General features: G+C 31.9%; 1 protein-coding gene across 1 annotated transcript; it reads left to right on the forward strand.

Annotated features, from left to right (window-relative positions):
- The first annotated feature begins 11,073 nt into the window (after positions 1–11,073).
- LOC111704462 (uncharacterized) lies at positions 11,074–13,166 on the forward strand. The gene is made up of 8 exons (XM_023476699.1): positions 11,074–11,153; positions 11,289–11,357; positions 11,617–11,685; positions 12,041–12,124; positions 12,609–12,667; positions 12,732–12,814; positions 12,893–12,947; positions 13,014–13,166. The coding sequence occupies exons 1-8, from the start codon at positions 11,084–11,086 to the stop codon at positions 13,098–13,100; spliced, it is 576 nt and encodes a 191-aa protein (XP_023332467.1). The 5' UTR covers positions 11,074–11,083; the 3' UTR covers positions 13,101–13,166.
- The last annotated feature ends 112 nt before the right edge of the window (positions 13,167–13,278 follow it).

The following is a 13,278-nucleotide window of genomic DNA, read 5'->3' on the forward strand; positions in this document are numbered from 1 at the left end:
TAAGATAAAAAGATAACAAGAGAACAAATAATAATGAAAGAAGAAAACAGGAGAACAAGAGAACAAGAGAACACGACAGCAGGAGGACATGAGAACAAGAGAACAGAGGAACACGACAGCAGGAGAACAAGAGAACAGGAAAACAATATAACAGGAGAACAAGAGAACAGGAGAACAAAAGAACAGGAGAACAAAGGAACAGGAGAACAAAAGAACAGGAGAACAAAAGAACAGGAGAACAAAAGAACAGGAGAACAAAAGAACAGGAAAACAAGGGAACAATAAAGAAAGAGAACAAAAGCACAAGAAAATGAAACAACAAGGATCCTATAAAAGAAGAGAAAAAGACAAGCAAAGATAATAAAAAAAACAAGGGATAGGAAAACAGAAGAACAAGATAACAAGAGGTCAAGAAAACAAGAAAGAAAGATAACTAGAGAAAAGAATAACAAATAACAAATAAGAAAAGAACAGAGGAGAACAAGAGAATAGGAGAACAGGACAATGAAAAGATGACCCAGAGAAATTAATATTGTAAATTAATTATTTCAGATTATAATTGATTAAATTAAAAACATTTTTTCTGCAAAGAAATAAAATTGATTAAAAATGTCACATATGAGAATTTTTCTACTATTGGTTTAACGGACATATTTTCACACAATTTTTAAAGAACATATTCAACCCATATGAGTGAAGAATTGATAATTAGTCGTGTTAATCTTACATTATACTTGTTTTATCATTTTATGCACACAAATTGCAAACATTTTGCTGCTTAGGAACATGTTCACCATTCAACTGAGATTGGTATATTTAGACACTTCAAATATTTTAGAACATTTTCTTACTCAGTCAATTAGTTTTGAAATTCCATTACAATATTTTGTGTAAAAATGTTTTTAAAATGTTTTTAGTATTCACCCCTTCAAGTTGAAAATTATTTGAATTATGGCGGGTCTTGATTAAGAATTATGTACTTGGGTCTACACTTGAGAACTTGAGTTTAATGTTGTGCAAGAAGAAGATTTATAAATAACAAAAAATGATTTTTTTTTGCTGCATATATGATTTCTTGAAACGCAAGTTATGGCAAAATGTACATTCAACTAAAGCCACCAAAAAACTATTTTTACTTATTTTAAAACTCTCAAAGTTCTTTTTATGCTCTAGCACCCCCATTTTTGACAATATTATCTAAACATTTTCTTGAAATAGTAATAGAAGACCTGTCGGAGTTTTAAAACAAATCTAAAAGAGACTATAACTGTTTTGTTATTGAGGGTGGGGGCATCCCCAGCCTCCACCCCACACTAGAAAAAGGCCTTAGATAATAGGTTTAGGGTTGAAATGCATGTTCATAGCCCCATGTTTGAAGGCCAGCTCATCGAGAAAAAAATTTGACTCGATAACTTTAATAGTTTGGTGCTTATTGGGAGGGTCGAAAAAAATGCCAAAAAAGTGTTCACAAATTTAATTTTTTTGTTTTGAACAAACACCAAAGTGTGACGCATGTTTTTACATCCATTTTTCAATATATAGTTTTAGATCTGTATCTTTAGTCACAAAAAAGAGAGTGCTAAAAAAAAGAGTTAAAAGTTATTTGCAAAAGTATAATAAATTCCCGACGAGTAAGTTTAATGTAATTATATTGGTTTAAAAACCTTGAAAAATTATAAATTAAATAAAGCATGGTTGAAGGTCATGAAGATTATTTGCATTTAATGAGATATATGATGGGAAAAATGGGAAATGGGAAAAAAGTTGTTAAGCAATTACTATTATTTTGTACGCTATTCTGTAGTACCCAAGATTCTCGATCTATATAGAGTCTAAAAGCGTCTCTGAATATTACTATTATTACTTTATTCACATTAAATATGGGAATGCATTATGAGGAAAACTATCGAAGACCCCTTTCATCATATAGATCGGACACCACCAGATCTGCTGTCTGCGTCTGCAGTACTCTGACCGATAAACTCTAAAATCTAAATCTAGTTCCGATATAAATCTGGTGGTGTCCGATCTATGAAGAAAGGGGTTCTCGATATTTGTCTCTCATAATTACTTAATGTGAATAAAGTAATAATAGTAATATTCAAACTTTAGACTCTATATAGATCAAGAATAATAGTAATATTCAAACTTTAGACTCTATATAGATCAAGAATAATAGTAATATTCAAACTTTAGACTCTATATAGATCAAGAATCTTGCAGACACAGCAGATCACTGCAGTACGCACAGAAAGTTTAGTTTTAGAGTGGGTACAAATAATAGCATAATAGTCGATAATTGATTCCCATGTTTATTGGCACGCCTTGTACGTTAAGCTATGCATATCGCAGAAACATTACATTATATTTGTCGTGAAGCAATGAATTCGTATGGCGCCCAGCGACACGAATGCTCTTAATCAAAATATTTGCATAGTCAATCATCCAAATAAGTATTTATTGCACAAAACCTTGATGCAAAATGTGGTTGAACATGTTGTGTGATTAATTTCTGAACCTTGGCCTTGATTAATATACTTAAACAAATTACGCGTCAAAACAAATATATTTTCGACTTGAACTACGAAGATAAGAATGTATTAGAACATATGGTCGGTTTATATTATTAGAATTTGTATATGTGTCTACCGGTCTAGGTCTAGCTATAGGCCTGTATTTCTCAAAACCATTTAGGCACTTGGTTTTAACAATTACTGATGCGTGGAATTATTTTAAATTTCAATCTGTTTAATCCTGTATTATTTAATCCTGTATTAATTAATCCTGTATTCTTTAATCCTGTATTCTTTAATCCTGTATTATTTAATCCTGTATTATTTAATCCTGCATTATTTAATCCTGTATTATTTAATCCTGTATTATTTAATCCTGTATTATTTAATCCTTTATCCTTAAATCATTAACCTTTTAATCCTGTATTATTTAATCCTCCTGCATTCTTTAATCCTATTTTCTTTAATCCTGTATTATTTAATCCTGTATTATTTAATCCTATTTTCTTTAATCCTGTATTCTCGAATTCTGTATTATTTAATTCTATATTCTTTAATTCTGTATTCTTTAATCCTGTATTATTTAATCCTATATTCTTTAATCCTGTATTATTAATCCTGTATTCTTTAATCCTGTATTATTTAATCCTGTATTATTTAGTCCTATATTCTTTAATCCTGTATTATTTAATCCTGTATTCTTTAATCCTGTATTCTTTAATCGTGTATTCTTTAATCATGTATTCTTTAATCCTGTATTATTTAATCCTGCATTATTTAATCCTGTATTATTTAATCCTGTATTCTTTAATCCTGTATTCTTTAATCCTGTATTATTTAATCCTGTATTATTTGATCCCGTATTATTTAATCCTGTATTCTTTAATTCTGTATTATTCAATCCTGTATTCATTTATCCTGTATTCTTTAATCCTGTGTTCTTTAATCCTGTATTCTTTAATCCTGTATTATTTAATCCTGTATTCTTTAATTCTGTATTATTTAATCCTGTATTCTTTAATCCTGTATTATTTAATCCTGTATTCTTTAATCCTGTATTATTACAATACAAGTTTGAAAGCTGATATCCGCCTAAATTAAGTCCGTGAAATAAATAATAAAAATACAGTTGTCTTTGACAAGTTATTTATTGGATAACTTTTTATAAAATTAAGTTACCAAGTTACCAAGTAAGGTAGCAATAGTATATACCCCATTCAGACTTTGAAATGATATGCATTGGTAAACAAAGAATTCAAACATACAATTCAACTTTATACGATATCTAAGATTGAACTTTAACAAAATCTCATGAATCTAAAATATTAGTGTCAGTATAGGAATAATAAATTCCTTGATTTTAGCATCTTCTAGCTGGAGTGTTTATAATATTACGAATCAGACAGGGCAATAAATAAACTTATCAATGAAAATGTAACATCAGTTTTACTTTCCTCATTCTCCAAGTGTTTCCCCTGCACATTCTTTACTTGTGATTACTCACTGCTCTCACTTTCCTGTTCCTGTAAGACCCCCCGCCCCCCCCCCCAAAAAAAAACTAAACCTTGATATATCCCCTGATCCTCTCACCCTCTTAACGGTACCCCTACCTAAGCTGAATGTCCCCCCCAACTCTATTTATCCACTATACCTATCCCTACCATGTCCCCTGAACCTATTTACCCCCTATGCCTCATGTCCCCTGACCCTATCCACCCTCAATACATACTTTGTCACCTGACCCTATTTACCCGCTATGCCTACCATGTCACCTGAACCTATTTACCCCTATGCCTGCCATGTCACCTGACCCTATTTACCCGCAATACCTACCATGTCACCTGACCCTATTTACCCCTATCCCTACCATGTCCCCTGAACCTATTTACCCCCTATGCCTCATGTCCCCTGACCCTATCCACCCTCAATACCTACCATGTCCCCTGACCCTATTTACCCGCTATGCCTACCATGTCCCCTGACCCTATCCACCCGCAATACCTACCATGTCACCTGACCCTATTTACCCTCTATGCCTACCATGTCCCCTGAGGCTGAATTTGATCCTATTTACCTTGTCCCCTGACCCTATTTACCCCCTATGCCTACCATGTCCCCTGAGGCTGAATCTGATCCTATTTACCCTTTCTATCTACCTTGTCCCCTGATCCTATTTATCCCCTATACCTACCATGTCCCCCGACTCTATTTATCCCCTACCCCTGGCATGTCCCCTGACCCTATTTACCCCCTACCTCTGTTATGTCCCCTGACCCTATTTACCCCCTACCTCCCCCATGCACCTCCCTAGACCCTGTCCCTTTTCGACATAATAATTTAAAGGAGTCAGTTGGAGGGAAACCATGTAGTCAAGAATACGCGCGCTGCAACCACCATATGCGCGTGTGAATTAATCTCCCTGCTTTAGGCGCGTGTAATGATCAGTAGGTATTGGTTGTTAAATATGCGCGTATATTGTTTCCGTGCAATTCTGGTAAACAATTGTTAACGTTGCGTTAAACTATAATTTGCAAATAATCAATATTATTGCCAAAATCTAAAAATTTCATCATTTGAAACAGATAAAAGGTCAGATTTTGAAAAACGACGAGACACGATGATTCAGCTTCTTTAAACATATCATCTGAAGGAATGCTGACTCTTTTAAAGATGACTTGCATCAACACACTTCCGCAATTACTTGCCATTCTTTGTAAATAATGAAAAGCAAATATTGTGATAAGTTTTTCTTCTTCAGAAATTTGCAGTAATGAGAAACTGAAATGTTAAAAGCTAAAATCATATAACGCTGAATCATGGATTTTCTCATGAAAAAAGAACTAATTCTAGTTTAACACAACATGCAAACCCATTCAATTAGCAAACTTATGATCTTTATTGTGATGAATTAAAAGTCTCTTTGTGTAGATTTTGCTGCCAATTAGTCGGATGTATTATTTAATCCTGTATTCTTTAATTCTGTATTATTTAATCCTGTATTCTTTAATCCTGTATTATTTAATCCTGTATTCTTTAATCCTGTATAACTTCTGTCTTGTTAAGGTTGAGATGTTATAGAGAAAGTATTCCCAAGATACTGTTTATTATCAGATTAATCGAGGGATGATGCAACTTTATACCCTGTGCATGTTGCAATTGATATATCATTGTATCAATATAATTACATTGTAAACTTGATCTATTTGTTTCATGTCTGATGTGTGAAAATTCTTTTGAATCTTTTTAATTTTGTTTTTGTTATGGTTTTCTATCTATGTTTTGTTTAGCTGTTCTACCTTAACTATCTCTATTTATCCAAACTATCTTTTTCTATCTAAACTATCTGTTTCCATCTAAACTATCTGTTTCTATCTAATCTATTTGTATTCATCTAAACTATATGTTTCTATCCAAGTTAGCTGTTTTTATCAAAACTACCTCTGTGTCCTATCTAAACTATCTTGTCCATCATAACTATATGTTTCTATCTAAATTATCTGTTTATATCTAAACTATCTGTTTATATCTAAACTATCTGTTTCTATCTAAAATATCTGTTTCTATCTAAATTATCTGTTTATATCTAAACTATCTGTTTATATCTAAACTATCTGTTCCATCTAAACTATCTTCTTTTATCCAAAATATCTGTTTCTATCTAAACTATCTGTTCCATCTAAACTATCTGTTCCATCTAAACTAGCTGCTTCCATCTAAACTATCTGTTCCATCTAAACTATCTGTTCCATCTAACTATCTGTTCCATCTAAACTATCTGCTTCCATCTAAACTATCTGTTCCATCTAAACTATCTGTTTCCATATAAACTATCTGCTTCTATCTAAACTATCTGCTTCTATCCAAACTATCTGTTCCATCTAAACTATCTGCTTCAATCTAAACTATCTGCTTCCATCTAAACTATCTGCTTCCATCTAAACTATCTGTTTCCATCTAAACTATCTGTTTCCATCTAAACTATCTGCTTCTATCCAAAATATCTGTTTCTATCCAAACTATCTGTTTTCTTTCTAATCTCTCTATTTTTATCAATTTAAACCCAAATATGTCAACTATAGTGTACTTAATTAAAGTTTAAGCTTCCTTCTTAGTTTATTCATACCAGCACTCAAAGGCCAATGCAGGAAGGGGTAGTGGGGTTTGAGCCCCCCCCCCCCCCGAAAAGGTTGAGTAATACTTAAAAAGTTCGGGGGGTGTCCTGCCCCCAAAGCGGACACATTCTTGGTTTAAAAATATACCCCCATATGTTGGTTCTTTTACAGTAATCTATCATTTTAAATTCATTTCATTAAAATTTGTCCTTGTTCAGGGGCTTCAATTTTCTCTATCGATTTTTCATACATCGTACAACAGTTAAATCAATTTTCAATTAAGGACCAGTAACATTTTGTTTCCCACCATTTTTTTTAAAATTTTAGTGCTGAATATAATTTTATTGATTTAATGAAAACATCTGTCGAATTCTAGGTTTCTATTCGACTACAATTAAAGTTGTGAAATTAAATGATAATTTCTAATTTTAATCTGCCTAGTTAGCTTGTTATAGAATAGTTTAGAACTCCTCTATTTTAAATATTGGTCGCATTTTGTATTTGTTTATCATTGGATTTTTCCAAATCTGGTTCAGCAGTGTATTTAAATGTAAAAAAATAGTGTAAAACCCTAATTGTACACATGAATTTCAGTAGTAATCTCTGTTTGTTCGTTTGGATGTCCGACCATAACTAACCCTGGACTGATTAGTCAAAAATTTTTAATGGGGGACTTGGTAGAATCAAGGAAATTTTCTAAACCTAGATTGAAAATTTTGAGTTGATTGGGTTTATAGGGAAAGCTCCAGGCAAAGCTGGGTTCCCAGGCCAGTTTTCTAATATTCTAATATTGTAGAATCGGTTGGTCAAACTTAAGGAAATCATGGTTAACTCAGCGGAACATCAGTTTCTCTTACGAAATCTAGGCCTAGGTTTACAGGTTTACAGGCTTACAGGTTTACAGGTTTACAGGTTTACAGGTATGCAGGCTCACAGGTTTATAGGTTTACATGTTTACAGGTTTACATGTTTACAGGTTTGCAGGTTTACAGGTTTACAGGTTTACAGGTTTACAGGTTTACAGGTTTACAGGTTTATAGGCTTACAGGTTTACAAGTTTACAGGTTTACAGGTTTACAGGTTTACATGTTTACAGGTTTACAGGTTTACAGGTTTACAGGTTTACAGGTTTACAGGTTTACAGGTTTACAGGTTTACAGGTTTACAGGTTTACAGGTTTATAGGTTTACTGGTTTACAGGTTTACAGGTTTACGGTATTTACGGTATAGAGGTTTACAGGTTTACAGGTTTACAGGTTTACAGGTTTACAGGTTTACGGTATAGAGGTTTACAGGTTTACAGGATTACAGGTTTACAGGTTTAAAAATTAATTCTCAAGTTCTCAAATATCAATTTATTAAATTAAACTAAAACCAACTTCTATTTTGTTGACTGTGCTTCAAGTAATCATAAGTTTTAATTTCATTCAGAAGATTCTTTTTCCGTTTTTCATATTTTTTACCTGTATCAAACGAGTTCAACTAAACAACTTTTTAGTTTTCTTTATTTTGTTTTTTTAACAATCCCCTGAATTCAATTGGAGAGAAAATGTGAAAATTTTCCCAGTAACCATTCATCCATGCATATATATCTCTTAATCTTGAAAACTGAATATTGTACTTGGATTTCATATATATTAATATATACAGTGTGTTCCACTTAACATGTGAATAAATAAACCAATTGTGATATAAAAAGAAAAATTTGTTAAAAAAGTAAAATTATTCTTTAAAATAGTAAACATTTCTGTAATTCATTTTCTTTAAAAGGAGTTTTATTTTTCAAATAATTCCAACTGGGAATAAAAATATACCTGGTCGTCTTTATATAGTTGATGGGACACACTGTATACACGTATTTATTACATTACAATTCTTATTTGTGAATTATTACCAAAAGTTCCCACACGAGCAATCTGAGCTTCTTTCTTTGGTAATGTTTAAAACCAATATTACGATATTTTCACGTGTTTTTCTTATTTAACCGAAATATGAACTAATCATAATTTCTGAAAGATACTAGTTCAGAGTATTACACAATTAACCCTGGCAAGTTGCAAAGTAAAGCAGATAAGAAAAAGACAGAGAAACTTAATTAACCACTTGAATTTTAATTAGCGGTACAGGGGTAGGTACACATACAAATATTAAGCTACAATTAAACTTTTTAATTAGTTGTACAGGGGTAGGTACACATACAAATATTAAGCTACAATTAAACTTTCTAATTAGCGGTAAAGGGGTAGGTACATACAAATATTAAGCTACAATTAAACTTTCTAATTAGCGGTACAGGGGTAGGTACACATACAAATATTAAGCTACAATTAAACTTTTTAATCAGCGGTACAGGGGTAGGTACATACAAATATTAAGCTACAATTAAACTTTTTAATTAGCGGTACAGGGGTAGGTACACCTACAAATATTAAGCTACAATTAAACGTTTAAATTATACATTAATCATGGTAAAACTGGAATAAAGCTAATAAAAATTTCTTTCTATATATAAAGTTGTAATCTCTGTTTGTCTTTTTGTGTGTCCGATCATAACTCGGATACCCTTGGACCGATTTGCCTCAAATTTTGATTAGGGAACTTGGGAGATTTACGGGAATGTTCTTAACTAGGTTTTAAATTGAGTGGGTCGACTTTAATTTTTAAAAAAGTTTAAAAAGTAGTTTACGGCACGGGTCGGAAAATCGGTGGGACTAACTATGACTCCCCTGGGCCAAGCTGGGTTCCCAAGCTAGTTCTGTAATAAATTCCGAATCTATCTTAACAATTCTGAGGCAGCGATTTAGACAATCTCAAAACTAAGCTCTCACAGAGACTAAAATCAGACTAAAATCGGTCACAAATGGACTAACGTTGTAATGTCAAGAGACTCTCTATTTGAAGAGGGGTATTCACGTTTTCACGATTTTATAAAAAGGGATGAATTGTAATTGCGGTTTTTCTATGCAAGAGACGAAGAATGTTATTTACAGAATTCAACTGTCTTAAAGATCGTAAAACGATGATATTTTTTCTATTGTCGCTTAAAGACATATTTAAATGGTTCCGTTATGAATAGGACGTGTGTTTTTGTAGGGTCACCTGAAAGTACATCCATACAATCGACATTTAAAAATATTTATACCAAGCTCAATTAACATTATGAAAAAGTAAAAATATGCGCGACAATTTCTCATTGTTTGATGCTTAGTTTGTTCTTAACAATATCATGGTAAATCAATTAAAATCATTAAAGAATTTAATGAAAAAAATGCCTTATGCCTAGATTTGTGTAAACTGTTAAGCATGAGAAATATATTGTCTGAAATATATTTTCAAGGTAAAATCAATTCTGAATTTGCCGCACTCTAATAATACCTACACTAAATACAATTAATCACAGCAGCTACACTTTTAACAGTCTAAGTATTGGTAAAGGGGATTGTAAACGAAATATTATTTCAACAAGTCCCAATTACTCCATTTCATTAGTCCCGAACTATCCTCTGTAGTCCTCAACATCAGTTTTATGAGTCCTTAACACTAGTTACTACTCCATATATGCCATAATAGTACTTTCCACTGTTCAGTAGTCCCCAATAATCCTCTATACCCCTCAGTAGCCCTTAATATTTTCATTAAGTAGTTCCCAAATAGATTTGATATCCCTCAGTAGTACCAAATAATTCTTTACGCCCCAAATTATTCTATAATAATCCTTTACATCCCTTAACTCAAGAGTTCCCAATTAGATTTGATAACCCTCAGTAGTACCAAATAGTTTTTTTACGCCCCTAATTATTCTCTAATAATCCTTCACACCCTTAACTCAAGAGTTCCCAATTAGATTTTATATCCCTCAGTAGTACGAAATAGTTCTTTACGCCCCTAAGTAATCACTAGTAATCCTCCACAACCCTCAGTAGTTCCAACTGATCCCTTTTCCCCTCAGTATTCCATTACACCCTTGAACCTGAGTCTAAAAGTCCCAAAGATAATAAACTATTTAATTCTCAACCTAGAGCAAAGAAATCTACCATGTAACACTGGCTAACATTTCTAACTTCTGAAATGTTTAAGCAGTCTTAATTTTGAGCGTTACACAGGCAGTGCACTACTATGAATATTACTAAAGATAAACATCTTTTTTATCATTAAATCCCATAATTCACACTTCTACATAAACAATGATTTAAATTGGAATAATTATTTAGAACAATAGTATAGAGGATATACAACACACGGTTCCATATCCTTGAACTGCAAGGACCAGTCAACCGTGTGAAATATGTGTGTGTTTATGAACCTTTACAAATAATAATATAAAATTACTTCCGTAAATTCTAAGGGGGGCTGGCCAGGGGGCATGTAAGAGTGAAGGTTGAGATCAGTCTTCGAATGAACAAACGCATGCGTTGACCTTAATTACGCAATCTAAGATCATTAATGATTTCAGGCAAAATGTTGAAGAACATGATGTTGGTAGGAACCCTCTGCTGTATCCTGGGAAGTGCTCAAGCAGCCGACTTTGGTGAGTAAATTATTTTTAAAAAATAAAATTTTTTGTTAAAATGTGTATAAGATCAATATTTTCAATTATTATAATATGTTTTAAGATAAGATAGAAATATGACGGAAAAGGAAAAATGTAGATTTGTTTGTTTAGACAATACTGAACTAGGAAGACAGTTTTCATCGTTTTCTTTGAACAGTACAACCCTCACCAATATAGCAGGTAAAAACAGTTTTTCAAAATTGCTTTTTATTCTTCAATTACTTTTTTGAAATTAATTGTTATTTGCGAATAATTTGAAATATTGATGTCAAGCCCAGATTACAGACAACAATTAGAGACTGTATTTTTACTTTTGTACACATCTGCGAAAAGTTTTATCTCATAAAAAAGCTGGAAACGCCAAATATTTTTTTTTCAAGGGGGGGGGAAGGTATTCAACTGATCAAATTATAATTTATTTACTAAATTTTTTGAATAGCTGGTGCTCTTGTTGCTCTGCTTCTTGTTATACTTGCACTGGTCAAGTTCCGTGACTACAGGCCAACAGGTTTTTATAAAACTTTAAAAAAAATTGTTTTATTGATCTCTTAAAATACTGAATAAATTAAGTAATTTCATAATATTTTCTAAATAAAATGAGCATATTTACCCCAAACTCTAATTTTCTAATTTCCTTATTTTGGGAACATGGTGGTGCAAACCTTTTATATTTTACCTGAGATGGACACATTTTATACTGTCTACTGTCTACTGTCTACTGTCTACTGTCTACTGTCTACTGTCTACTGTCTACTGTCTATTGTCTATTGTCTACTGTCTACTGTCTACTGTCTACTGTCTACTGTCTACTGTCTACTGTCTACTGTCTACTGTCTACTGTCTACTATAACCTACTATTCTAGTTGGTGGTAAAGGGCAAACGTACAGTAAGAATGGAGGAGAAGAGGTGTTTGATGAATATAAGCAGAGAAGCGGAAATATTGACGGTAAATACGAACATGAAAATATAGAACAGAAAATTAAAAATTCAATTTTGAGAAAATTTTATCTCACATTTTTAATTACAATTTCATAATACATGGACAAAGAGAATTTTTAATTGTTTAGAGGCAAATCATTTTCTTTTCTAACTTATGTGTTTTTCATGTGTATATTTTTTCAAAAATTTAATTTAGACTAAATATTCGCACGTCTTTATAAAATATGATTGGTAAATACAAAATATAACAAGCTTATTTTAGAGTCTTGAATGTTAATTGAATGAATTTATATGACCTTGGTACAAATCATGATATGGTTTTTTCTGCCATTTTTACTTCTTTCTTGTTTCTGCTTTTGAAATACTTGAATTTAGATGAACATATCTGTCAACCTCATCCTTCTTTTGTCATTTTACACAAATACGTTATAACGTTTAATTATGCAAACCAATATTACTTTTTTATTCCTAGATAGTTTTACTTAATTTAGATTTCACCAACCAGCTGTACCTTTTGGCTGAAGCTTTTACAAAATACGGCGTAACTGAGGTATGTTAAAAAATCCATTTTTTTGTTGAAAATTCCGTTTTTCATTTGAATTTTGTGTACATAGACTGGATGCCAGCTGTACGCTACATGTACCGCCAGCTATACCAAAAATGACAGCCTCTCAAAAATCATCACTGAGATTATGAGGTACGCAATACGCATAAATGAAAAAAATTGAATTCAATCCGGAATGTTTCTTCAACTCTAATTATATATTTTTTTCAGCACCCTTGTATCCCAGGATACTGAGGGACTTTTCAAGGATGACCCTTATATGAGGGTAAGAACCTTTTATTTATTATCAAGAAAATATATATTTTTATTATTTCTATATTCTTTCTTTTAGGATTTGATGAAGTCTTTCAAGACTGGATATTTCGGCTCAGACTGTGAAAAGTACAAAGATCAGTGTAACAAACCTAAATCCTATTAATCTTATAATAAATCAATCAATCATCATTTAGAAATTCAGTCAAATTTTGATGTAAACATTCAGTGAAACAGTATTATAAAGTTAAATAATATTAAGTTTACCAAGTTTAATTAAAGTAAGTATCATATACTAAATAGTAAATTGTTTTATTTTATTTTGTTGAAATAAATTCTATTAT

Source organism: Eurytemora carolleeae, unplaced genomic scaffold, assembly GCF_000591075.1.
Source record: "Eurytemora carolleeae unplaced genomic scaffold, Eaff_2.0 scaffold389, whole genome shotgun sequence".
Classification (NCBI taxonomy): Eukaryota; Metazoa; Arthropoda; class Copepoda; order Calanoida; family Temoridae; genus Eurytemora; species Eurytemora carolleeae.

Coding starts and splice junctions, on each gene's coding strand:
- LOC111704462 (XM_023476699.1), top strand. CDS start 11,084: ATGTTGAAGAACATGATGTTGGTAGGAACCCTCTGCTGTATCCTGGGA. Junction 12,125..12,608: donor GAGAAGCGGAAATATTGACG/GTAAATACGAAC, acceptor TACTTAATTTAG/ATTTCACCAACCAGCTGTAC. Junction 12,668..12,731: donor CAAAATACGGCGTAACTGAG/GTATGTTAAAAA, acceptor TTGTGTACATAG/ACTGGATGCCAGCTGTACGC.